This window comes from Python bivittatus, unplaced genomic scaffold, assembly GCF_059951505.1.
Source record: "Python bivittatus isolate LINGU-HERP-01145 unplaced genomic scaffold, Pbiv_v1 ctg000340_np1212, whole genome shotgun sequence".
NCBI classification, from domain to species: domain Eukaryota; kingdom Metazoa; phylum Chordata; class Lepidosauria; order Squamata; family Pythonidae; genus Python; species Python bivittatus.
This window is the reverse complement of record NW_028277056.1, coordinates 17997831-18022904: the sequence shown is the minus strand read 5'-3', so window position 1 is coordinate 18022904 and position 25074 is coordinate 17997831. Positions and strand designations below refer to the sequence as shown.

The 25074-nt window shown below is 38.1% G+C and overlaps 2 protein-coding genes across 5 annotated transcripts in view; one reads left to right on the top strand and one right to left on the bottom strand.

The window, feature by feature from the left end:
• ATM (ATM serine/threonine kinase) overlaps positions 1–4243 on the bottom strand; it is an 85349-nt gene extending 81106 nt beyond the window's left edge. Inside the window, exons 1-3 of one of the 2 annotated variants that reach the window (XM_088140639.1) lie at positions 4088–4243; positions 1933–2041; positions 1739–1851 (exon numbers count right to left, since the gene is read on the bottom strand). In XM_088140639.1, the coding sequence (XP_087996765.1) occupies positions 1739–1851; positions 1933–2004 (185 nt within the window). In that variant the 5' untranslated portion in view covers positions 2005–2041; positions 4088–4243. The remainder of the gene's footprint in view (positions 1–1738; positions 1852–1932; positions 2042–4087) is intronic. The other variant, XM_088140640.1, reaches the window with a different exon arrangement.
• A 41-nt stretch (positions 4244–4284) lies between these two features.
• The window catches only part of NPAT (nuclear protein, coactivator of histone transcription), a 24077-nt gene continuing 3287 nt past the window's right edge, over positions 4285–25074 (top strand). For 2 of the 3 annotated variants that reach the window (XM_015889791.3, XM_015889789.3), the window contains exons 1-17: positions 4285–4498; positions 6810–6928; positions 8185–8245; positions 8661–8733; positions 9970–10010; positions 11073–11303; positions 12506–12587; positions 12971–13115; positions 13772–13863; positions 13947–14034; positions 14318–14417; positions 15151–15276; positions 16223–17836; positions 21175–21290; positions 21400–21502; positions 22669–22726; positions 23586–24681. In XM_015889791.3, the coding sequence (XP_015745277.1) occupies positions 4462–4498; positions 6810–6928; positions 8185–8245; positions 8661–8733; positions 9970–10010; positions 11073–11303; positions 12506–12587; positions 12971–13115; positions 13772–13863; positions 13947–14034; positions 14318–14417; positions 15151–15276; positions 16223–17836; positions 21175–21290; positions 21400–21502; positions 22669–22726; positions 23586–24681 (4182 nt within the window). In that variant the 5' untranslated portion in view covers positions 4285–4461. The remainder of the gene's footprint in view (positions 4499–6809; positions 6929–8184; positions 8246–8660; positions 8734–9969; positions 10011–11072; positions 11304–12505; positions 12588–12970; positions 13116–13771; positions 13864–13946; positions 14035–14317; positions 14418–15150; positions 15277–16222; positions 17837–21174; positions 21291–21399; positions 21503–22668; positions 22727–23585; positions 24682–25074) is intronic. The other variant, XM_007437950.4, reaches the window with a different exon arrangement.

Genomic DNA, 25074 nt, shown 5'->3' with positions numbered 1-25074 from the left:
AAAAATCACAAAAGAGCCCAGTGAGATCTTGTAAGAGTTTAAGGATTTTGCAAAATTTCACTGATTTTAAAAGTAATTTTATCAGTGAGCCCATGCAGCCATGACTGCCAACCCTTGCCAATAAAATATTGGGGAAAATATTGATAAAAGAACAAAAGTATCAACTTGGAACTTGCGGACATCCACAGCATGCTAAAGCAGTGTTCACAGCCACCTTTAATTCTTTTATTTACAGCCAAAATTTTGTCAAATCTTATTTTAGTGTTGAAAATCCTGAGGTAAGATAATTAAATCTCACAAGATTTGGGCCACTTTTAATACAATTATTTTTGGAAGAGTGCCAAGCTATCACACAAAGTTGCATAATGGTGGTTGGGACCTGAGAAATAGTTGTTGTTGTTTTTTTAATTACTGAATTTACACTGAACATTAGAGCAAGATTATTCTGAATACAAATTTAAATGTAAAATTCTACCAAAAAAGGTTACATTAAAAAAAAAAAAACAGCAGCAGCTCCAGAAGATCACAGATGAAATGGATTATACCTAGACCCTCTTCAGTCAGGATTCAGATCCAGTTACGGGACAGAAACTGCACTAGTTGCTGTGGTGGATGACCCTTTTCAGGATCTAGATGGGGGGAATATATCCCTTTGGTCATATTAGACCTCTCAAAATTGTCTGATACCATTGTGTATAATATACTTCTGAAGCACTAACAAGGACTGGAATTTGGAGGCACAGATTTATGGTGGTTCTACTCCTACTAGAGTGGGCAGGTAAAGTCATTTGTTATTAGGAAGGCATATAAACTCATGGGAACTCCAATGTGGAATTCCACAGGGCTTAGAGCTCTTATCTATGTTGTTAGCATCTACATAAAACCAGCAAGAGAGGTCATCCATCAATTTGATGTGAGGTATCACAAGAATGCTGATGACACTCAATTATACATCAATACCCTGAGCCAAGTAGTCTAGATTGGTTGTACTTCTCCCAAAGGATTAGTTTGTGACGTTGGCATCCCAGACTTTTGGTTCTTGCTCAGGCAGCATGTGGAAACCATGTGGTGGGGATTACCCAGCTCTGGCTGGTGTGCCAGTTAAGGCCCTACCTGGACCACCATATTCTGACATCTGTAACTCATGCTCTGATCACCTCCCATTTGGATAACAGCTACACTCTAACATCAGGCTGTCTTTGAGGATGGCTCAGAAGCTGCAGTCAGTACAAAATTCAGCGAGTAGATTGTTGGCAGAACAATTCCACTACCATAGAATTACACTGTAAAATTGCTGCATTGGTTGCCAGTAGTCTTCATGTCCCAATTCTAGGCGCTTTGTGACACAGAATTAAATCTATGCACCTAGTCCACTCATGTAGGGAGGAAATGCTGGAAATTTCCCTCAGTGAGGAGTGTGTGTGTATGCGTGCGTGCATGTTCAGACCCACCTAATGCAACTGAGGGCATCTATCTTAGTTATTTCTATTTTACTTACTTTGTTTAGAGGTTTTTATTCCTTTTTGTTTTGATATTTTATTTCTCTTTCTTATATTGTATGCTACCTACAGTCCTTCAGGATAAAGATAGGCAACAAAAACCATTGCTGACAGTAATCTTTGAATTCTGGCAGAAAAGGTCTAAATGTTTGCTTCCATTTCTATTATTTCATTATTTATTTATAAGGAGGGACTTTGGATCTTGGCTGTCTGTTTTTGATACACAATAAATATCCTACCTGAACACAGCATCCCAGTTCATCTGTTTTCCATGTTTGGAGTCAGAATTCCGATCCAGCTGCTGAACTGTTTCTGGATCACAGATAAGATGCTTGAACTTCTCGATTTCCTTCTGTACTTGTACAGAAACACAAAAAATAATATAATATTCCCACACTGCAATGTCGTATGTTGGAAAAGGAGTGAAACTTACCTTTCTTTCCATAGCTTTGTCACTTCCAAGCTGACGACAGCAAGTGAGCAGATCATGTATTGCAAAGTTCATGGTTCAACGAAGTTGTGAATGTACTCCCAATATGAACCTACGTTTGGAAAATGCCAGTAAGATTAACGACAAAAAGTAAGAACTGCACTGGATCAAAGCAAGTTCCATAGAAATTTCCCCTTTAACAATCCATTTAAAATATTTAATTGAGCCAGCATAAGGCATTGCTCCCAAAATATATATCCATATTTTCACCAAGTTGATTCTTCCTCAAAACGTAGGAGTATTTTCACCCATATTGTGATATTCCATTTCATCTGGTTAATAGAGTTTAAAATATTCTTATCTACTACACAGATTTTCTTAGGGATTATGATTTCCAGGTATTTGACAGATTCTGGACAACAGGAAAAGCCTATATTTTTACCTACATCCTTCAGAAACGTAATACCAACTTATTGTATCCCCAGAATTTTTATAATGGTACAATTTATATAAATGTGAGTAAACATTGTTTATAATCCTTGGGGTTGTAATTACAAGTCCAACTCAGTAGAGGACCCTGACAAGGCACTATGTGGTTGGTGGCAGACTGCCTGGGCTCAAATCCAATCTGTGAAGGAAGTCTGGTCTCAGATAAAGAGATTTCTCTCTGGGAGAAGCAAGAAAGTTGCAAGGCAGCAAGGGAGAGCTCAGGATTAACTGCCCCTCTTTGCAGGTCCTCTGATGATTTCAACTACTGATATAGAGGAAAAAAACCACTTTTTAAAGGAATTTCTATTCTGAGACAGAAGTGGTGCTGGTCCAAGACAAAATGGAGGACCAAAGAGATGGTTATGATAGTCAAGACCAAAGAGATGGACAAGAGTCAGAAAGAGCCAAATAAAGGAGAAAAGGTTGAGCCAAGTGGTCTGAACAAAAGGATTGCAAAAAGTTGATGGCACTGAAAAGTATATACGTATTGCTTTGATTAACAGAATGGTTCTCTGTGCATTATAAACCATTGTTTAGTAAGCAAAAATAGGTAAACCACGGCTATGCACAGTGTGTTATTATGAAACTATTTTTCATTCATATGGTCACTATTATATATTCCTAATTACATACTTGGCAGAATAAAAAAGACAACAGAGACATCACTGGTCTAAAGCTCAGATAATCTAAGATAGAGTTTGTAAATCACACTAAGTCATAATGTGGGTTATTTAATTTTGATTTAGTATACTATGTGAAGTCAATGAGTTTGATTTGTATATGATTATTCATATACAAATGAATATATGGACTGTGGAGAAGTTCTGAGTGTCATGCAAATCTATAAGCCAGTTTGTTGCATAAATCATGGCATGTTGTGTAATGCCATGGGAATATGTGAACTCAATCTACAATTCAATCACGGCAGAAGGTTATGGGTCAGAGGAAGGAGACAAAGGAAAATTGAGAAAAGCAAATGAAATCCAGTTATATTACACAGAATGGAGGGAGAAAAGTAAAACACGCTTACTATAGAAAATGTATGGAATGCTTCAAATACCTCTGAATGAACTACTTCAATGCAACCTGCTTTCTTCTCAAGATAATTTCATAAACACTTATTTTGAACTCCAGTTTTAGGTGTCACCTACCCACCCATTTTGCTTTTTTCACCCTTTCATGCTTCTTTTTCTAGCATTCTAAGCAAATATGTAAATAAATGTGTAACGTGCAGCCTTACAAATAATTTAACCTTAAATCCCTCGAATTCAACACTTGACACAGCAGTAGGGCTATCTGAAACCTCCATGATTCTCCTGCGTAACTGTTGAGGCACTTCCGTGTCAGCGGCTTTGCTTTGACGTAGTCTTCTCCAATAGAGTCCCAGATAGCCATAGTGAACTACAGTCCCAAATCATCCCTCTACTGCTGTGTCTGTCGGACGGGGATGATGGGATCTACACTCCCACAAGCTCTGGAGAGCGCTAGGTTGGGGGAGAGAGAAACCTGAGCCAATGTCTCCATCCATCTGAGGAGGGAGGGAGGGAAGGGAAGAGGGAGAGGGAGAGAGAAACACCGGCTCGGAAGCCGACGGAGCGGCACAGGCCCCTGTGAGGACAGGAACGCGAAGCTGCTGAAGGAGGCTCGCGCCGGGAAGGAAGAAGCGGACCTGAATGTCACCCGCGAGCGTTCGGTCTCGTGCGACTCCCGCTACCTTGCGCTCTCGGCCATCAGGCGCGCACGCCGGTCGTTTCCAACGCTTCCATCACCCACGTGGCCCCGCCGAGGTAAAAACAGAGGAGCGGGAAAACGCTTCATTCACTTCCGCCCCCGGAAGCGGAAAAGCGTTTGTTGTGGCTCCTGAGACCGGAAGTCTCGAGCAAGGGGGTGGGCTTAGGCTTCTGCGCTCGCTCTCCGAGGTTTGGGCGCCTTTCTGAGTTGAGGAATCGGGGAGGGGGAGGGAAGCGGTCGCCGTGCTGGAAGTGGTCGCGGTCGCCCCGCCGGCGGGTGAGGAGGCGGAGCCCTGTTCCCGTTTTCCTCGCCATGTTACTGCCGTCTGACGTGGCCCGCCTGGTGCTAGGTAAGCGCGGAGAGGGACGGGGTCCGAGGGAGGGCGGTCCCCTTCGCTTTCTTCTGCCCCGCGGTGCTCGCCCGGTAGGCTTGCCCGCGAGGAGCTGAACTGCGATTTATTCAGTTGACCCGGTTTTATGGGTTCGCACGACACCCCGGACGAAATACCGACCCCGCGGCCTGGGTTCGCCCAACGCGCTAGACTGAAATGCGAGGGCTGGTTCGGGGCTCGGCGTGTCGTAGGAAGACGGGCAGCGCCGGTGTAGGACTGGCAGATCTGGACGGGAGACTCTCTGCCGTCGTTTCTCCGAAGAAGTGACGGGTACTTCCCCAGGCGCCCTCCAGTAGCCCGTGTGGCTGTTGATATGCTTTCCTCGCCAAGCCTGACTCGTCCTTAAAATCCGTCATGGTTTTGCATCGTTTAGTACCTAACCATATTGACAGAAGCTGGTTCTTCTTTTATAAAAATACGTAATTTTAAAAATGGATGCCGTTCGAAATCACTTCCAGTGTGAGATATTTGGGCTGGGCAGTGCCTTGGGGCTTCACTTTCACATGAGTTCGTTTGTGTATGTGGAGAAGATTCCACTTGGACATCGATGCTATGCAGGCTGCACGAGTTCCTAATAGAGAGATGTAGGATTCTACTGTCGAGAGATTTAACTATTGGAGCTTTTGTGGAAAGTCTCTGAACCCAGAAGAACTGATAACTTGAAATTCAACTGGACAACTTTATATTTAAAAGCCAGTAATTGAGCATGAAACTGAGCAAACTCAGGGAGGCAGTGAAGGACAGGAAGGCCTGGCGCAATATGGTTCATGGGGTCACGAAGAGTCAGACATAACTTAGCGACTGAACAACAACAACAACATATAGAATACTCCTGGTAAATAGGGACAATGGAAACATATTAAAAATAATGACAGAAAGTAACCATCCATTGTCATTTGCCCTGTGTTATGGAGGATAAGCCTGTCAGTACCTGATACTGATAATGGCTAATGCTACACAGTATATCCAGTATTAGAAACTGTATGCCTTTAAATTCCCATTTTCCAGAGAGTGCAAACGAAGGGTTCATTGCGCTCATATCCTGCTTGCAAGCCTCTTAGACATTGGCTCCTGATGGAATAATTAAAGCTTTGGCATGATTGAGCACAGCTCTATAGTTGTTGTTGTTACTATTCTTATATTCCTATAGGAAAGAAAACAGGGCATAATTTTCTAATAATAAGGTGCCTTGCAGCCTCTTCTCCTGAAATCTTATTCTTTATCATTTACCTTTTGAAGAAAAATGGATGTAGAAGGTCAAAGTCTTTTCACCATACAGTGATAAATGTTTAGGCAACTAGACTGAAGAATTTTTATCACACATATACATTTGTAGATGCAAGCTTTCACATTGGACAGAGGCAACTAGATAGCTTAAATAACTTGAAAAGTTCTCTGTTTTTATATTTGTGGAAATTTGCATAGTACAAAATTGTTTATGTTTTCTTTTATATATCCAGGGCAGTCTATCTTCACCACAAGGATCTTGAATTTAATTCTAAATTATTCTTTTTCCATCTTAGTAGCAAATACAAAAGAATAATCCATTTGTTGTTTTGTTGGGCTATGCTTCCTTTTGTAGTATTTCTGGCATTGTTGGCAATCAACAGGGTTAAAAGGTTTACAGAAAGATGATAAAAAAGAAGGCTACAAGCCATTTGTTAGAATTTATTCTGTGAGGCACATCCTTCACAGAATAAAACTGTGTGTCTGTTTTCTTAAAATGTTCCTATAAGTTTCTTCACTGTCTTTGGAAAGTGCTTGTCAACTTCTGTTAAATGCATTCACTTAGAATCCACTCCCATCAAATGAGATATTCCATTTTAATTGCACAACCTTAAATGATACATAGTAGATTTGTTTACATTTAAAGAAAGAGTATTTATGAAAATGTACCATAAATTATTATTAAATATACTGAATGTCACTTCCTATACATTTGAAATTATTTACAAAATATAAAGTACACAGTGATAGCAGATTAAAAAATACCTAAACATATCCATTGTAGAAGGAAGGCAGAAGGGAAAACAAAGGTAAAACTCACAAAAATGATAACCATTCAGTCAACATTCACACACAGAAGATGTTGTTTGAACTAAATGGGGAATATTATACATACATCTTTATTTACAATCAAACACAGATTTGTAAAGTGCCTTTAAACTCTAACAAGAACTGTACCATGATATTAATGCTATTTATTAAACTTTTTTGTTTTCTTTTCATAATGGTGCACAGGGTAGGAAAAAATGCTTCTCTTTTGCAGGTTATTTACAACAAGAAAAGCTTTTAGCCACATGCAGAGCCTTTATATCAGAAAGTTCAGATTTAAAAGAATATGCAGAGCATTGTACAGGAGAAGGCTTTGTTCCAGCGTGTCTATTGGTAAGTAGCATGTATTTTTAAAGAAGGTGATTACTCCTCTTTATAATCTCTTAAATCTTGCTATATTTTTTTCAAGAGAGTTCAGGATAATTAGAATTTAACCTTATTTATTAATTTATTGAATTACTAGGCCGCCCAACTCCCGAGCAACTCAGGGTGGCTTCACAGAAATAAAAGACAACACTTGTCTGAGGGAACAAAATAACTTTATTCTACATCACCGCCAACTTAAAGGGGCACATCCAAACATTGTAAACCAAGGCATGGGGGAAAAGTCAAGTTTTTAAGGATCACTTGAAGGTGGGCAAGGTGGGAGCAGTACAAATTTCTTGGGGGATGCTGTTCCAAGAGGCAGGTATTGTGACAGAGAAGATCTGATGACATAGCATCAGGGGTGAATGTTGAGGACTGGCAAAAGGAGCAGTCTTGCCATTGATCCTGCCAACCCTGAAAGTGGCCCTTCCTCAAATTCCCACCATATCTCTTATAGAAAGTAAAGGAGATTGCCTTGATAGAAATATGCAAGAACTGTTACCTAGGCAAAGAGGGCTGAAACATTCTTTAAAGTTCTGGGAAGCAAGCTAATATTTGGAAGCAGCTCACAAAAATGCCTCTCTAATTCACTGGAGTATAAGAAGGAGGAGAGGGACAGCACAATCAGATTTGCAAGATTCTGTTATTATAGAGTATAGTTCTGGTTTTCATGTGGAGTTGATTTTCTGGTCTGCTTCATGTGGCTAATATCTTCTCCTGCCTGTCACTACACAATATGTACCTGCCTTACCTCACTCCCATCTCAACCTCCCTCAACAATCCACCTCCATCTTCCCAGGCCATGGGACCCATCGAACCCACTACTACTACACCCATGTTCAAGCCCCCGCCTCTACGAGGTGCATCTGCCTTTAGCATTCAACAGCCAAGAGGCCTAGCTAAGAGGGAGCTCAATAATATAAACATATACCTCACAATCATTCACACACACACACACCAAAATCTCCCAGTCCACAAGTCCAGTCCAGAACACATAACGGTTAAAGGTTAGTCCCACTTCTGCTGACCCCTCTTTGGCACACTGCATCCCAGAGAGGCCCAAGGTCCCTACTAAAGAGGCATCACTGTTGTTCTTAGATTGAAGTTTTCTCCATACTACAGTTTGCCATAAAGATAGGGTAGGTGCTCCTAAATTCTTTTGGGAAGTGACATTTTTGCAGTGCTTTATTATAATAGGTTAATGTTGTTTTTTTTCTTCTCAGTCTCTGTTTGGAAAAAACCTAATTACCATATTGAATGAGTACATAGCAATGAAATCAAAAGGTAGGTATGGGTAAAGGGAGTGGAAGATGTATGCCACTTTTTACTGCTAGCATTGGTTTGCTTTGACTACATTGAGGCAATACTGATCTTATACAATTGAATGGATGGATGTATTTAATCAAAAGAAGCATTTAAACCATGCCTTTTAAATACGTTTGATATGACTTAAAGATAGTTAGAAAGCAACATATCAATTAGAAAAATAAAATTAAACAAAATTGACCAACTGTGAGCAGCAGAGAGGAAAAGAGCCTTGATATCAATCACATTGAGTGAAAAATACTGAAATCAATAGTGATTTTTAATCCGATATTGGAACATGGAGTTTCTTGGTTGAGTAACTGTTGATTCACAGATTTTCCACTTGTAATATCTTTAAATTTTTTACAAAATTATGTCTAATTTTTTTTTAAAGAAGCAACAAATGATGTTCCAGCGATGATGTCATCTTTATGGAAGAAGTTAGATTATACACTTTCTCAAATCAGGTAATTTGAATGTAGTGTAAATAGTCTGTAAATCTGACTCTGCTTATATTCTTGTTATTGACGTTACAATTTTCACATGCTTTCTTGATGGCACAGTGTCTTTCATATTGCTATCCCATGGATGGCCCTAACTGATTGAGTGAAGCCTGCAAGCCCAGTGTGGCTTTCTCGTTAAGAGCATACTGGCAGGGGAACAGGAGAAATTACCTCTCCTCCAGCACCACTAACAAATGTGGCTCCATTGGCAGAAAAAACATAACTGGATTCTACTCTTTAGATTTTATAAAATCATTATCATCCTGTAAAATAATAATATCCAAATGCTAAAATAACAACACTATTGGAATTCAGGAAAGCTATTAAAACATGGCTATTTCAACAGGGCTTTGAGGGGGAAATGATCTGAGAGAGATTGCACTTGTGGAAAAATATGTTAATTCAGGATTATACTTGTTTAACATATGAATATTTTATTACTAATATTGTTTATTGTTGACTATTTTTGTTATTTCAACCTTATTTACATATGATAGAAATGTTAGCTACTCAGTTGATTGACAACTGGAATGGTATATGAACCTAGTAAATTAAATTAATAAACATCCTCACTTAAGTTATTGTGGTCTTAGTTATAACAATTTAACTGCTGTTATTTTTGAAAATCCATGAAGTAGATGTGTATGTAATGTGTCAAACTAAAACAGATCTTGACAACTGCAGAATACTCATCTTGGTGACTATTATAAGTCAACAGTGTGATGCCTACAGGGTCATAATTCCAATGCCAATTGAAAAATAAACATCCCATTTTAAATGACTATGCTGTAATCTTGCAAGATTGTCATGCTTTGTCAGATTCCATTGTTCTTCAATGAAATTACCCAAGATTTCAATTTTTTGCAATTTTCGTGAAGTCGCTGAAGTATTGTACAATTTTGGCATTCTTGCACAAGGCTATATTGGTGAAATTGCTGTAAACTTTGCAGAATTTCAGCATTTTTTCCCTGTCTCAATATTGTATAAGATTGCATGATAGTGCTTGCTGCCAGGAAAGATTACTGATTTCTGAATTACTGATTACTGAAATAGCATAAAACATATAAGAAAACTGTCAGTTGAAACTTATTTTTATGCATTTATCTCTACATGTGGTTGTCACATAAGTATTCTAAATTTAATATTTTGATGTACCTATGTGCTGCATTTTTATGTAAACTAACAATTCAATTTTTGCAGGAGCATGCAGAATTCTGGTGGATTTTCTGCTCATCAACGGAGTATGTATTTGAAACTATGTTACGTGACTTGACTTGTTTACCTTCAAAAGCCTTTCACACCTTATTTAAATCATAGTTACTTAGAAATCAGTCTCATTAATTTCAGTGAGACTTCATTCTAATAAAGCATGCTAATGGAGCTGCTTTATATTGGACTATACAATATAGATATAAAATCCAGATTTTAGAAGTTTATTTACAAGCACAGTCTCCCTACCCTTTCTTCAGTCATCCCTATGTAATGTTTTTCCATTTCCCTGGGAAAAGCTGCTTGTAGTTTTCCACGTCCATGAGGTGAGGGGTGCTGAGGCCTGGAGACGCTGTTTTTCAATGATGGCACCTACACCCTCCCTCTGGAAGTTAGATAAGGCCCCCTCTTATAGCCTTCCAAAAGTGGGTTAAAATAGCTTTTCCGGAGAGTATTTGGGGATAATTGGCATGATGCTATTATGATCTTTATTGCTCCATATTGTTACTATATTATTTTCTTATTGTGGATATTTCAATATTGTATATTTGTTTAGATATTTTATTGCTATTAACTACTGGCAGTCCTTGGAGATTCTGTTGACATAGAAATTTAATGAATACATAAGCAAGCCTACTTTTTCCACTTCTTGCCACAATAATAGTTCAGAAAGTGCAGGAGCAGGAGATACACTTATGACTCTGATCTAGAAATGATCTAGAAAAATACCATGTACTAATTCTGTAAATTTCCATTAGTTTTAGATTATATAATCCTGGAATGTGGCAACAAATTCCTGAATCTGTGTAACTATCAAGATAGCATAGCATTGATTGATGCCAGTTATATTTACCAACAGAAGAATAAATGCTTTCTGGCTCAAAATTAGTCATGAGTGAAGGAATGAAGAACAATAGCCTTTATTTCAAAATATTTCAATATAAAATATTTTTATTTAATTTATTTATTTTATGATTTATATATATTTTAAACTTTGTACACCACTCAGAGTAACATATGTGAGATGGGTGGTTATTTAAATTTACCAAATAAATAAATAATGAAAGGTTCCTTGTTCTTTTTTTTTTTAAAAGGCCGCACTAGAAGTGCAATTGCCGATATGAAAAAGCAGAAGTGCCTTCAACAGTCAACCTCTTCTAATTTAGGATCATCACCTGCAGTTTATCAACCAGGACAACTAACTTCCACTGCAATGACAGCCACGCAAGTTATTCTTAAACCAATTATAACTTCAAATCTGGCTCAGGCAAGATTGAATTCTTCATCTGCACATCAGGGCCAAATTCAGGAAAGCCAACTTAATAGTAAGTTTAAATGAACTTTTCCTTGAGTTGGATACGAACTATAAGGAAACTATTGAGAAAACCATACGACCACTATAACATTTCCTTTCTGGCATTGAATGTAGGGAGTATAGAAACCCTGTTTCCATTGAAAACAGAATATTATTTAAATCCTCACATACCAGGGCTCCCTGTGGGTTCATAGGATTTGATAGAAAAGTCAGTGAAGAATACTATTTCACTCTTTTTTCTTTTATTAAACATCTAGATTCACTTTCAGATGCATTCCTCTGTAAAGTTACTTACGGTCCTGCCAAGCCAACCCTGGACCCTCCCATCTTCTCTTAGCCACTTTTACTGATAAGATGCAGAAGAGAACCTCCGCCTGAGATTAAAAATGCATTGAAATTCAATTATTTTTCCTCCTATTGAATAGTGCAGCCTAAAGCTTCTCTAAGCATGCATATATTTGCAAGACATATTTTTAGCTTATTGTATGTGTTCCCCTCTGTGTTTCTAAATGCTCTAAATATTACTGTCTAAAATGAAGGAAGAGCCTAAAGATACTAGCCAGCATTTCCTTTAGTCAGTTAAGCAGACAGCTGGCTTTTTTCTGTCTGGGAAAACCTCTACTCTTCTGTCATCTTCAGTCCCTGAAGGATCATCTGCAAAGGGTATCCTTGGTCCCTTGCTGCATTCTCCTCTTCATCTCAAACACATTTCTCTGCCTTGTGCCCTCCTCTGCTTCAGATAATTTTCACCATCCCAGGTACAAAATGTGTAACACTGCCCAGTCCGTTTTAGGATTACTAGCCAATCTGTATGCTAGTAATCTTCAGCAGCTAGTTTTGTCTAGATTCATCTTAGTTGCTAGCCAGTACAATTCCATTCCAATTCTCTCTCCTTAACCTCCTTCCTAGAGCTTCCGTGGTACTTTAAGACTCCACCTCTATTGCCACCTACTAGCCCTACATCCTCCAATGGAAAATTAAACTCTGCTGTATTCTTAGTTTCTCTTATCAGCTGACTAGCACAAAGCACTTGCTGAGGTTTTTCACGACCCATGTTTTTTAATTAAATTCAAAAAGAGGGTGCCCGTGTTTTTTCCAATCAGTATCACTCTCTCATTTTCTTACTGTTGACGATGATTCATTACTGATACTCTAAACATCTTAAGCAAAGCAATATTTAATATAATTTGGTTCTTAAATCCTTTTTTAAAGCAGGTGATTCCCTCACTCTGGTTTCAGCATTCCAAGAGCGAAAGCTTATCTCAAGTGTATTGTCTCCAGGAAAAAGAAAAAGGTAACAGTTCTCAGCTAATGTATTTATAGTGCATGCATCTCTTGTATATTCAAAATTTAGATCTTGTGCATAATGAAAATGAGAAGCAGAGAAAAGGTACATGATCCTCAGTTCACATTAGTCCCACTTCATATTTCCACTGACTTGTTTATGAATTTGGATAAACTCATTACATTTCAGTTTTGCTTTCTGTCATTGTCCCCTTGGACTGTAAATTATGCATCTAATTCCATAACAATTCCACTGGATTCATTGGATTCCTCTGAAATATGTTAATATAATGTTGAACAGAACATGATGAAGTATGGATAAGGTAATGCAGAAGCCATGAAGTTCTAGCCATAATGACATGTTATTCCCATCCCATATTTAAAATGTTTCAGTGACTCCCAGAAGAAAAGGAATATGGCATCATCAGGACCACAGTTCTCTAACTGTAGCTTACGAGATTCTCCTGTAGTGGAAAAAGAATACTCGCCCATGGAAGAAGAAAGTGAGCAACTAGAACTTATTGATGGTGACCTTCCTGTAAGCTATTATTTTTTAAAACAAACTACACCTTTTTTACCCTCCCTTTTTCTTTTTTCTTTTTGTATGATCATCCCAGTTTTGTATATTTCTTGGTGTGCCAGGGTTTTTCTCTTTTCTTTAAAAAAAGAGCTTTCCATGTTTCCATGAAATACTATTCCTTTCTTTGGAGGTGGAGTTTCTAATAACATTTTGTGCAAATGTTTTTAATCCTTAAGAGTTTAAATACAAGGCTGTGGTCAATGTGGAACAAACATCTATTAGATATATGGCAAGAATATAACTGCAAAATATGGTTGAGAATTTTCCAAGGTTGCTTTCACCATCCAAATTGCAGCATAGCTATCATATCTGTTCTAGGAGTATAGTCTTAAGTCTTTTTATTTTTAAGCTATTTTGGATATATGAGGTCATTTGCAGAGTTTAGAGGGATGTAGAAAACCTACTCATTGGGAGTAGCAATTGCTAACTTTTTAAGAGTTAGCTGACCATTGCACAAATATTATCTTTGGTCTTTGATGTCCCAATTAAGAAATTATATATGAGAGTACATATCTGCTGGGGGGGGGGGGAATTATTAGAAGTGCTGAAAGGATTAATGTTTCTTTTGTAATCATGAAAACATAAATTTAGACTGCTTCAAATTTATTTCCTAGCAAATGATTATTGAAAATGCCAGAGAGAAAATTTTGAGCAGCAAATGTCTTCAGGAGAAGCTAGCTGAAAATATTAACAAGTTCTTGGGCAGGTAATGGATCTTACTTTAAAAAAAAGATTCAAAATGCTTAGATTATTTCTAAAATATACTAAATATTTGCACATTTTTCTCAGTGATGGCAATATGTCTCAGACAGCAAAACAGGCAGAAAGTGGTCCAACAATACAAGAGTCTTCGATTGATGAATTTCTTGGTCTTCAGGTAAGATTCTAATTTTAATACATATTTGGATCTTATAAGTAACTTATAAATTAGGCCTTTTCCCAAAAAGCTACATCAATTGCTAAGGTGCAGATTGTGCATCTGTCTGCCTACTTTTTCCCCTTTTCTCCTCTCAGTTCTGATTAAGATAGTTCCTCAATTAACAATATTTTTGTAGATCTGAAAGTTTGATCAAAAGCCTATTGTGCACTGGCTTTCAGAATGCTTTTATTACTCATGAAAATATGTTTTAACTGATATCCTGATTATTTTTACACATCAGCAGGGTGAAATTCACATGACAGAAGAAGCCATCCAGGAGATTCTGGAGCAAACAGAATCAGATCCAGCATTTCAAGGACTCTTTGATATATTTGATTTTGGTATGGATTATTCCTCACTTTAAATACCATGAGCTTAACGATGGTGAGTTACTTCCAGTTATCTGCACCGAACTCAGTGGGACTTCTGAGAAGAAAAGTATTAGAACACAGTATAAAAAGCTTACACTGACTAGATCATCCCTTCATGTCCATACATAAACAGATACTCTCAAGAACATTAGCTTACTAGCCTGACTGAATTCCTCCATTAAAAGGAAGATACTGTCGTTTTCCTATCATATGATTATGAATGACAGGTTTTCACAACTCCAGTGTAGATCTTATACTTTCTCAGTTTTTCCCATCCTGGCATTTTCCAAATGTGTTTTGAATGCAAATCTTGGAATTCCAGCTTATGTGGCTGGAAATTGCACAGCTGGGGGAGACCTGAAAGCTATAGTTGTTTGTCACTTAGACATTTCTGTCATACAAACAAGGAGTCTTTGCATTCTATCCTGTCAAAACAGAGTTGTATTAAGACTTCAGTTCATATTTGACTTAGAGTATTTAGGATACCAGGTAGACTAGATTGGACCATCTGTAAATAGAATATTGTTCACTTTGAGCCTGAAGTAATTTCCAAAGAATGGTTTAAAGTGTGATTTTGATGACAAAACCTGAACTCCTAATGCAGTTAAGGCATAGATTCTTCTTTGTGTCTTCCTTTAGTCCTCCACCTTATGTTAAAGTTCAATATTCCCTGAAGTTAGGACTTTTTTCTTATTTTAAATAGGTAAAACCAAGAGTTGTAGAAATGCTTCTCAGGGCATTCCTACACAGAATGGAGCAGAAAATGCCATTTTGGTGGATGAAGAAAACCTAGAAGCACTTGAAAGTTATATTGGAACTAAGGAAATTGGTAAGCACTTCTGAAATAACTTCTAGTATCTGGTTTCTCTGATAGGGAAGACTATTATTGATTTAAAGGTTTAATATCATGGAGGTTTGGAGTAATGGTATGCCTGTTATAAAATTGATTACCATCTGTGGGACCGGAAGATTTCATACTGGCATATGCTAAATTTGTCTCTATTGTCCAAAGGACGGTAATTCCTTTTGAAATATATGGTATTAGCTTTTTGCAAATCCATAAAAGGTCAGGCTGCAAGTTGATTAATTGAAATTTGAGTTGCAATTAAGTTTCTGTCTTCCTTTTAAAAACCCAAGCATTATTTTATACAGCCTGATAACTTCTGTTTGATACCTTTTTCTCATCTGTATAAATCAGTGTAGAATGCCGGCCATTGCTAAAATGTCGGCTTTTGTGATAATGTATCAGTAGCTCCCTAATTAGACATACAAATAAACACATCGGTTTCTGATTTGTCTTGAGGCAAAAGAATGGGGAATTCTTCTTTGTTTCGTATGTATAGTTTTGTGTGCAGTATGTGTAGTTATTATGCTGTATTTATTCATGCTATGTAATTGATTATTTGTTACAAACTCTTGGAATTTCTTACAAATTATGAAAGAACCTTCTTTAGTTCTACTATATCCTTTTGAGGTGCAGTGACCAGAATTGCACACAACATTCCAAAGACATTCAATCATGAATGAGCAATGCAGATTTATTCTGTGTTTTATCATATGTCCTTTGAAAAAGGTAGACAGGAATGTTTTTTATCCTTCATTTTCATATTACTCATCTTATCCTTTAGAGATGCTAGTTAAGGCTGTCATTAAAAATTAGAATAATGGAAGACTGAAAATGAGTGTCAAGAAACATTATCCTGAAAAAAAATATTCAGAAGACTAATAATGTGATTTCAAATCTGTTTTTTACTAAATTTATTTTTATATTGCAGGAGATAATTCGCACGTGAGTCTGTCATACACAGATGGTCATTCAAAAGAAGCATGTGTCCTAAAGACTAGTTGCAATGAAAATGATTTGTCTTTAGAACAACATCTAAAGATGCAAACTATAGTAGCTGGAGAATTTTCTTCTGGCTGTGAAGTGAGAAGTCAAAGTGAACCAGTTGAAATGGAGACACATGACCAAAGAATCAAGCACAAAGCTACCTTTGAATCTGGGCAAAATCAGGTCCCTACTACAGAGTTCACTGAGCACAATATAGATTCTTACAACAAACAAGGAACAGCAACAAGGGATTATAGAACTGATAAGGACATATTATGTCAAGGTGTTCAGAACTTAGCTAATCTGCAGTATAATCAGTTGGATACTTCACAAACAGCGTTGCCTGATAGAACTGAGTGTTGTTCTTTGCCAAATCATGTACTGTCTGAAAAGACAAGTACAAAAGTGCTTGCTCCCTTGAAATCTGATGAAAGTGAAACAGTGAACAAACTTGACATGAATTGTAGCCATTCAGAAGAAACTGCTAAAAATCTAGAGCAGGTAACAGACCAATCATCTGTGTTTCCTGTATCTGCCCAGCAAAACCGAAACAGTCCTACTTCCTCTGATTGTCAATGCTCAGATAAATTGGAATCAGAACCTGCCACAACACTTGTGGTTGAAGCATCCAGTCCAAATGTAGTAGAGCTCCAACTTGAAGTTGTTGGTACTTCCAATAGTCTTAATTTGGATGATCCAGCTACAGACCCAGACCCTTACTTAAAGTACGGAAACCAGAAATTGGAGGATTCTGAAATCACACAGGTAGAAATGCAAGAGCCATCATCTTCTACAAAAGCAGATGCTGAGGGCTTATTTTTAACTTCTGACAATGAGAAGCACACAGAAACAACTACTGAGACCAATCCCACTACATCCAGTGAATGTCATTCTCCACTTCCAGATCCAACAGGTGAATCAAGTCCAGGGAACAAAGTTGCTGGGAGTGTTTCATCTAGTAATCAAGGCACTGGTGTAGATTCTTCCAATATAGTTTCCCTAAAAATTATTATTAGTGACGATCCATTCATTTCATCAGATACTGAGCTAAACAATGCTGTTTCCAGCATCACTGGAGAAAATGTGCCAACTATAATATTATCTTCTCCAGCTAAATCACCAGCCAAGATGACAGGAACATCTAAATGTATAACAGCTGAAGAGTCTGAAAGGCCTGGAGATTCAGCTTTGATAGAACAGAATCTTTTGGTCCTCAGATCTCAAGATTCTGTTGTGAGTTCATTCAGCATACAGAATGAAGATTGTGCAGTATTTTCCATTGCTGGAACAAGTAATATTGCCAAGGATGGAGAATTTATTCAACTGTTGCCAGCCACAAGCACATCTTTTGGCAGCTCCAATAGTGTTTATATTGCCTCCTGTATAACTGAGCCAACAGCACTGAGTACTAATGTTACTCCATCAAATTTAGTTGTATTTCCTGGCAATTCAACTTCTCTTGCATCACAGGTTCCAGTGCCACCACAGTTACGGACGCCTCCTAGGACAAACAGTTTGTTTGCCATGAACCCACCAATGTCTCCAAACTTTTCACAGGGTAATTATTTGTTGACAACTAAATGTTTACTTGGGTTTTAAAACAGTTGAAATTTAATGTGCTGTTGGTTGGAATTAATTTATGATGGTTAAAAAAAGATTATAAAGACTGATAATTAAAAAAAATCACATGGGCAAAAATCACATGGTGATGATTGACATCTTGGATGAGCTGTAACCAACTGCTGTAACCAGTTTTGCTTTTATTGGCAATTGCTGAACCTTGATTCTGTATCATTTAGCATGATGGCACCATCAATCATCAGATTTTTAATAAGTGAAAAAAATCAAAGGTTGGTGAGTAAATTAACTTTTTGACTTGGTCAAAATCAAGGATCATGAAGACTCAATAACGTGTTCACGTAGAAAGACTCATATATAAGAGAAGTCTGTTCAAGCGCTAAAGCTTCCCCTTTTTGCTTTTGCAGCCACTAAACATAAGCTGAAAGTGATATCCTGATTTAATACATAAGTATGCAAATGATTGCTTAGTCCTTAAATAATCTATTATTTCTTGATAGCAAATGCTCAGTTGTTTTCAAATTGACAGTTTTATTCAGCATTCCTCCAATATTTTTTAAAATTCTAATAGTAGGATCTATATTTTTAAGGTGTGAGTTTTGCAGTGTTTGTTGGCCTAAGAAACACACCTGGTATACCTGGGCGTAGATACAGTGATGCTTAAAAGTTGGTGAACCCTTTTGAATTTTCAATATTTCTGCATGACCTAAAATGTGATCTCCACACAAGTCCTAAAACTAGATAAAGAAAACTCAAACAAATGAATCAAAGACATTATACTTGTACATTTATTTATTGAGAAAAATGATCCAAAAGTACCTATTTGTGTGTGGTAAAGTATGTGAACCTTTGCTTTCAGTAACTGATGTGCCCCCCTTGGGCAGCAATAACTGCAACTAAACATTTCTGTTAATTGTTGATCAGTCCTGCCTATCAGCTTGAAGGAATTTGAGTCCCTTCCTCCTTACAGAACAGCTTCAGCTCAGAGATGTTGGTGGGCTTCCTCACATGAACTACCTGCTTCAAGTCCTTCCACAATATTTCTATAGGATTAAGGTCAGGACTTTGACTGGGCCATTCCAAAACATTAACTTTTTTCTTCTTTAACCATTCTTTGGTTGTATGACTTGTGTGTTTTGGGTCATGGTCTTGCTGCATGACCCACTTCTTCATGAGTTCATGGACAGATACCCTGACATTTTCCTGTAGAATTTGCTGATACAATTCAGAATTCATAGTTCCATCAATGATGGCAACTGTCCTGGTCCAGGGGCAGCAAAGCAGTCCCAAACCATGATACTGCCACCACGTTTCGCAGATGGGATAATCTCATGCTGGAATGCAGTGTTTGCCTTTAGTCGAATATAACACTTTTTTTCAAGCCAAAAAGTTCTATTTTGGTCTCATCCATCAACAGAACATTCTTCCAAAAGCCGCCTGGTTTATTCATGTGGTCTTTTGCAAACTGTAGACAGGAACCAGTGTTCTTTTTGGAGAGTAGAAGCTTTCTTCTTCCAACCCTGCTGTGCACACCATAATTGCTCAATATTCTCCTGATGGTGGTCTCATGAACACGGACATTTGCCAATGCAAGAGAGGCCTTTAGTTCCTTAGACGTTACCCTGAGGTTCTTTGAGACCTCCCAGAGTATTACACGCCTTGCTCCTGGTGTGATTTTGGTTGGTCAGCTGCTCCTGGGGAGGGTAACAATGGTATTGAATTGCCTCCATTTCTACATGATCTGCCTGACACTGGACTGCAGGTGGAGTCATAACTCTTTGAAAATAGTTTTGTAACCTTTTCTGGCCTGATGGGCATCAATAGCTGTCTTTTGAAGGTCTTCAGAAATCTCATTTGTTCAATGAGTGTTGTAAAGTTCAGACTTTGATAGTGAATACCCAGAGTTCTGTTCTTTAAATGAGCAGGACTTCCCACACACCTGATTATCATCCCATTGATTGAAAAACCTGACTCTTAATTTCCCCTTCATATGAACTGATAATCCTAGAGGTTCACATACTTTTGCCACACACAAATATGTAGCTTTGGATCATTTTCCTCGATAAATAAGTATAGTGTTTTTGACTCATTTGTATAACTGGGTTCTCTTTATCTAGCTTTAGGACTTGTGTGGAGAACAGATCACGTTTTAGGTCATATTTTATGCAGAAATATTGAAAATTCAAAAGGGCTCACAAACTTTTAAGCACCACTGTAGGTAGGACAAAAGGTAAATTTGGATTAATAAAATGATAAATGAGGGATTTGCAAAAATTGAGCTGGAAACACTATTTTAGAGAATGTTCTCTTTCCCTTCAGATAATGTCATTCTGAGGATGGAAGTTCAGTAAATAGTTTGAACCAGAAGTGGTTTCAAGATGTTCCTAGGTGGTCTGGTCTCAAAACATGTCTGCTTCATCTGGAACATTATGTCTAGGACACCTTGAAGCAGTTTCAGTTTGGAAGAACATTCCCTTTGATCCCAGAGGAAGCTGATTGTTCTAGAATGCCCCAGAACAATCCATTCCTCGATTGCCAATTCTAAACATGCCTATTATAAATAATAAAATATAGTTAATAATACAGTTAATGTGGTTATGCCAGACCTTGGAGGGGCTTCGGGGAGGTGGATGTTGTGCGGCTCTGGTTTATATTTCAGAACCTAGTAAAGGCCCTTGATGAGGGAAGAGGAGGAAAAGGAAACGAAGCCTAGGACCTCACAAAGAATAAAAATGATTACATGCCTGTTTTTCACAGACAGGCAATACAAATGGACCTCGTTCATTTGTTCAGGGTCATTTTACTTAAGGTCAGGACACTCCCATTTATACCTCTGGTTCGTACTTAGAGCTTTGCCCATTTTTGTTCATCTTTTATATAAACTGCTAGTAAAACTTGTGACTGCATCAAGAGACAACATGAGTCACACTTTATTTCCTCTGTAAGGCTGCACAGCTGAGAAAGTTTAGGCTTAGTCCATGTGGAAAAAACTGTATCTGAGCCAGCCTTTAGAAAATGCTGTAATTTGCTTTTGATTTGTTCTTTAGAGCTATGTATTTCATTTTAGCACCAAACTGAAATCAGTTTATGCAGCTGGCTCTATATTTTTTGCTGCCTATAGTTTGTCCTTTCTCTGAATGGCTTAAAGCTACTTAGATGTGGCTTCCAAGCTTATCAGGTCAGACTTACTTAACTCCAATTAGCAGAATCTGTCTTCAGTACTTTCACTGACTTTTACTTAGGAGAGAAAGAGAGAGAGAGAGAGAGAGACTGAAGACTCTAAAATTTTATAGTTCACATATGTGCATTCGTTTTTAGGTTCTGCAATTATAATTGCTTCTCCAGTACAGCCTGTATTGCAAGGAATGGTGGGGATGATTCCTGTGTCTATAATGGGACAAAGTGGAAATACTGTCTCAGATCCTTCCCGGCAGGTAAATGCTGTGTTTGAAAAATAACTGTAGAGGTGGGTGTTTTTTTTTTTTTTTTGGAGCTAAAAAAACTTTCAGACACCTTTATTTCTGTTGCTTTCACTTTTTAAAGATTCTGCATATGCCAGTACAGACTTCACTGAGCAATGGAGGTGTTCCTAAGCTTCCTCTTCCTCCAAAATCTCACAGGATACCAAGAAACAAATCAAATGCAGGTAAGCAGGGGCATATGCACCACAAGATTATATTAGTTCAAGTATTTGCTGGAGATGTGATCTCACATAGCACTAGGGAGCTTGTGTTCCACCCTGTAGCCATTCAACCATTTATGAAGACTCACAAATGTCCATCTTGTCTCCCGTGTTCTTCAGCATCTCTGAAGGAAGTAGTCAAAAGATTTGGATCGAAGAGTCCTCAGCCTGCAGTTAATACTCAGTTCTCTCTCTTTTCTTGTTTACTGATCTAAGGGAGTCTACAGGACTCTTGAATCAATGCTTGAAGGCTGTTTGGGATAGATAAGAGTGAGCAACTCTCCAGACAAGAGAAAAATGCCATGTATAAGGAAATTAACCACTTTCAATGAGGATTTACAGCTAGTCTTAGCTGGAGTAGCTTTTGTTTTGCTGGGCCAAATGCTCAGCTTAAAAGTTCTTCTGGACTGAGCAGTGTATTGCTCAAGGGGGCTGGAGTGTTTTACAAGCCTAGCTCCATATGCAGCTGCAGTCTTCTCTAAAGAAATCCAACTTTGTTTCAGTTATCCAGTTGTCATCTTCAGTACCATCACCTGTCATTCGTTTAATTTATTTCCTGTTTTTGTACCAAGAAAGCATTCAAGGCAGCCAGTGATGACCAGCTGTGTTCATTCTGTTTGGGAGTGTCTTTCAAATTTCTCTGGGTGCTGAAATGTGACTGCCCAAGTGTTGAGAATTAGATGGTTGGTTCACAGGGTACCTATATTATGCCAAATGCATTATTTACCACTATATTTCCACTATATAAACTAAGTATTTAGTTTAGCTTGGGACAAATTTATTTGAAACCCATGCAGTTTCACCCACTTCTTCAAATCTGCAACAGAGGCCCTCCTCCTCAGAGCAGTCAGGTTTGAGAGTAGGAGGGAGTGATTTAGGAAGATTATTCATTCTTTCATGTGGTTTTTATGTGCACTTTAATTTTTTTTAAAGTTCTTGAGAAATAGATTTTTTTTATTATAGCTTTTATTTTTAATTGTTATTGTTTGCATTATTTTATCGCATAAAGTGCCTAAGGATAGATTTGTACTCTAAAAAGCATCCTAAAAATATTTTGTGACTTACCGTAAAACGAAATGCTTCTTGAATGCTATCGTTAAAAAATATTTTATTTTGCCTTAATCGTTTAGGAAAGCCAGTGCTCAGTGGATCAGAACCTGTAAATCATCCTGGTTCTCGAGTTCAGAGGTCAGTTATGCAGTGCGGTATTTCTTAGTTCCTGACATTGCTGGACAAATGCTCACATGAAGAAATGTATGAACTGGCTGATCATCAGTATAACTAGCAGCCATTGTTTCAGTTTACAAAATTGAAAAATGTGGGCAATTAGGGGCAATAATTAACAATTCTAATTAATAATTAGAACAAATTTTCTCCTTCCTTAGTGCTATTAGGAGACATGTTTCTCAAATAAATCCTTGGCTTGGGGATAGACCGTGGGGATGATAGTCCTCGGGTTATATCGGCAATTGGGACTGGGCGCTCAGGAGCCAGGCGTCTGAGCACCCATATCGCAAGGGTGCTGTGATGGCTGGAAGTTCAAGGATTGGTCATACTTCCATTTTTGCAGCACCACTGTAACTTTGAACAGTCGCTGAATGAATGGACATAAGCTGAGAACTACTTGTAGTTTCTCCAGGCTAGTATTCTTGTCTTCCTCATGCCAATCGTTTTCAATGAATGTTGCCACATAGTCTATGCAGGTAGTTCTAACTGGTTTTATGTATATCCTACAAATATTACATGCTTATTACATGCTTCCTCTGAAGGTAAATGTTAAAAATAGAAGGGATAATAAATAAAAATAATATTCCTAAACAGGATATGATGATATGGATGGTGCCCAGCTTCTCTCTTCATTTCAATAAGGTGAAATATTCAGTTTTAAAAGGTTTAACAATTTATATTCTCCGTAATTTTCCTCTATTTATTACAGGTGATTAAGGTCAGACAAATTTAAGCACTGAGCAGTAGTTTTGGATACAAAAAATAAAATAGAAATTTTGTGCAAAGTTTGCCAAATACTCTGTACTATTTTTTCTTTCAGAATTGGAAACTCAGAGAAGAATATTTGCATGGACTTGAAAAAGAAGCTAGAAACTGTGCCAGCTGATACTACAAGCCTGGGTTCCAAACAAAACGGAAGTCACAGAAGAGTGCTTTACTTTGACAGCACCCAAGCATCACAGAAAGAAAAGAATGAGAATTCTCTAATCTGTGAAAGCTCTCCTAGTACCGTGCTTTCATCAACAAAAACTCAACCTTGCAAGAGAGAACGTGAAAGAACTCTGCCAAGAATTTTATGTAAGCCAGATATTACTGGCAAAAATTTGGTTGTAAAGGAAAGCCAACTAGAGAAAAAAGGTTTGGGTCCAGGACTAGCATCGGATGTATTAAGAAAACAGACAGCAAATAAAGAGAATGAACTAGAAAGGAACGTTGATGAAGTCCCCCAAACTCAGGAGGTGGCAGCCTTATCCAACAGCCAACAAAGTCTTCATCATGAGAAGAACTGTTCTTCAGCTCAGGAAATAACTAAAAAACAGGGGCTTCAGCCCAATGCCAATAATAAAAATGCAGGCATTTTGCCCTCAAAGGAGCCTAAAAAAGAGCAAACTAAATCTCCCAATCAAGTCCATAGCTTGACCAGTCCTTTAACTAAGCAAGCTGTGGAAATGCTGTATGATATTCAAAGACATAGCCCCACTAGTAAACTACCTGAAAACGGGGAACTGCCAGTACCCCGTACACCTTCAGGTACTAGTGATAGACACTCAGATGATACCTTTGATATAATAAGGACCCCAACCTGTAGACGGTATAGTGAAGATAGTACAACACCAAGGATCATGGTTCCTCCAGCCACTCCTGATTTGCCAGCTTGTAGCCCAGCAAGTGAAACAGGTAGTGAAAACAGTGTTAGCATGGCTGCCCACACTTTGATGATACTTTCACGGGCTGCTATTGCAAGGACTAATACAACTACTCCTCTTAAGGACAATACTCAACAGTTTAAGTCTCTAAGAAGTGCAGCAAAAAAAAGAAAGCAGGAAGACTCGGTTGACTGTGAAAGGAATTCCCGGACTACCAGTAAAAAGGATGTTCAGAACTTTACAGTGCCCATAAAGAAGAAGAAGATAAAGGTAAGCAGGTTTCTTATTTAACAGCATGACATTATTTCTGTACCAGCAGAGGTCCACATACAGAAGAGCAATAGCAGTTAATCCCTGCTATTTGTGTGTATGCTATTCCCTTTGTGTGCGCGCGCAGGCCTTCGAGTCATTGCTGACTCCTGGCGATGGCCTGGACTAGTCCCTGCAGTTTTTTTGGCAAGATTTCAGAAATGATTTGCCCTTGCTTCCTTCCTACGGCTGAGAGGGAGGGACTGGCTCAAGATCACCCAGCTGGCTTCGTGCCTAAGGCAGGAGTAGAACTCATGGTCTTCTGGTTTTAAGCCTGATGCCTTAACCTCTGCACCAAACTGGCTGAGTTAATCCCTGAATAACCCATAATGGGAAACATCCCTTCCCAATGTA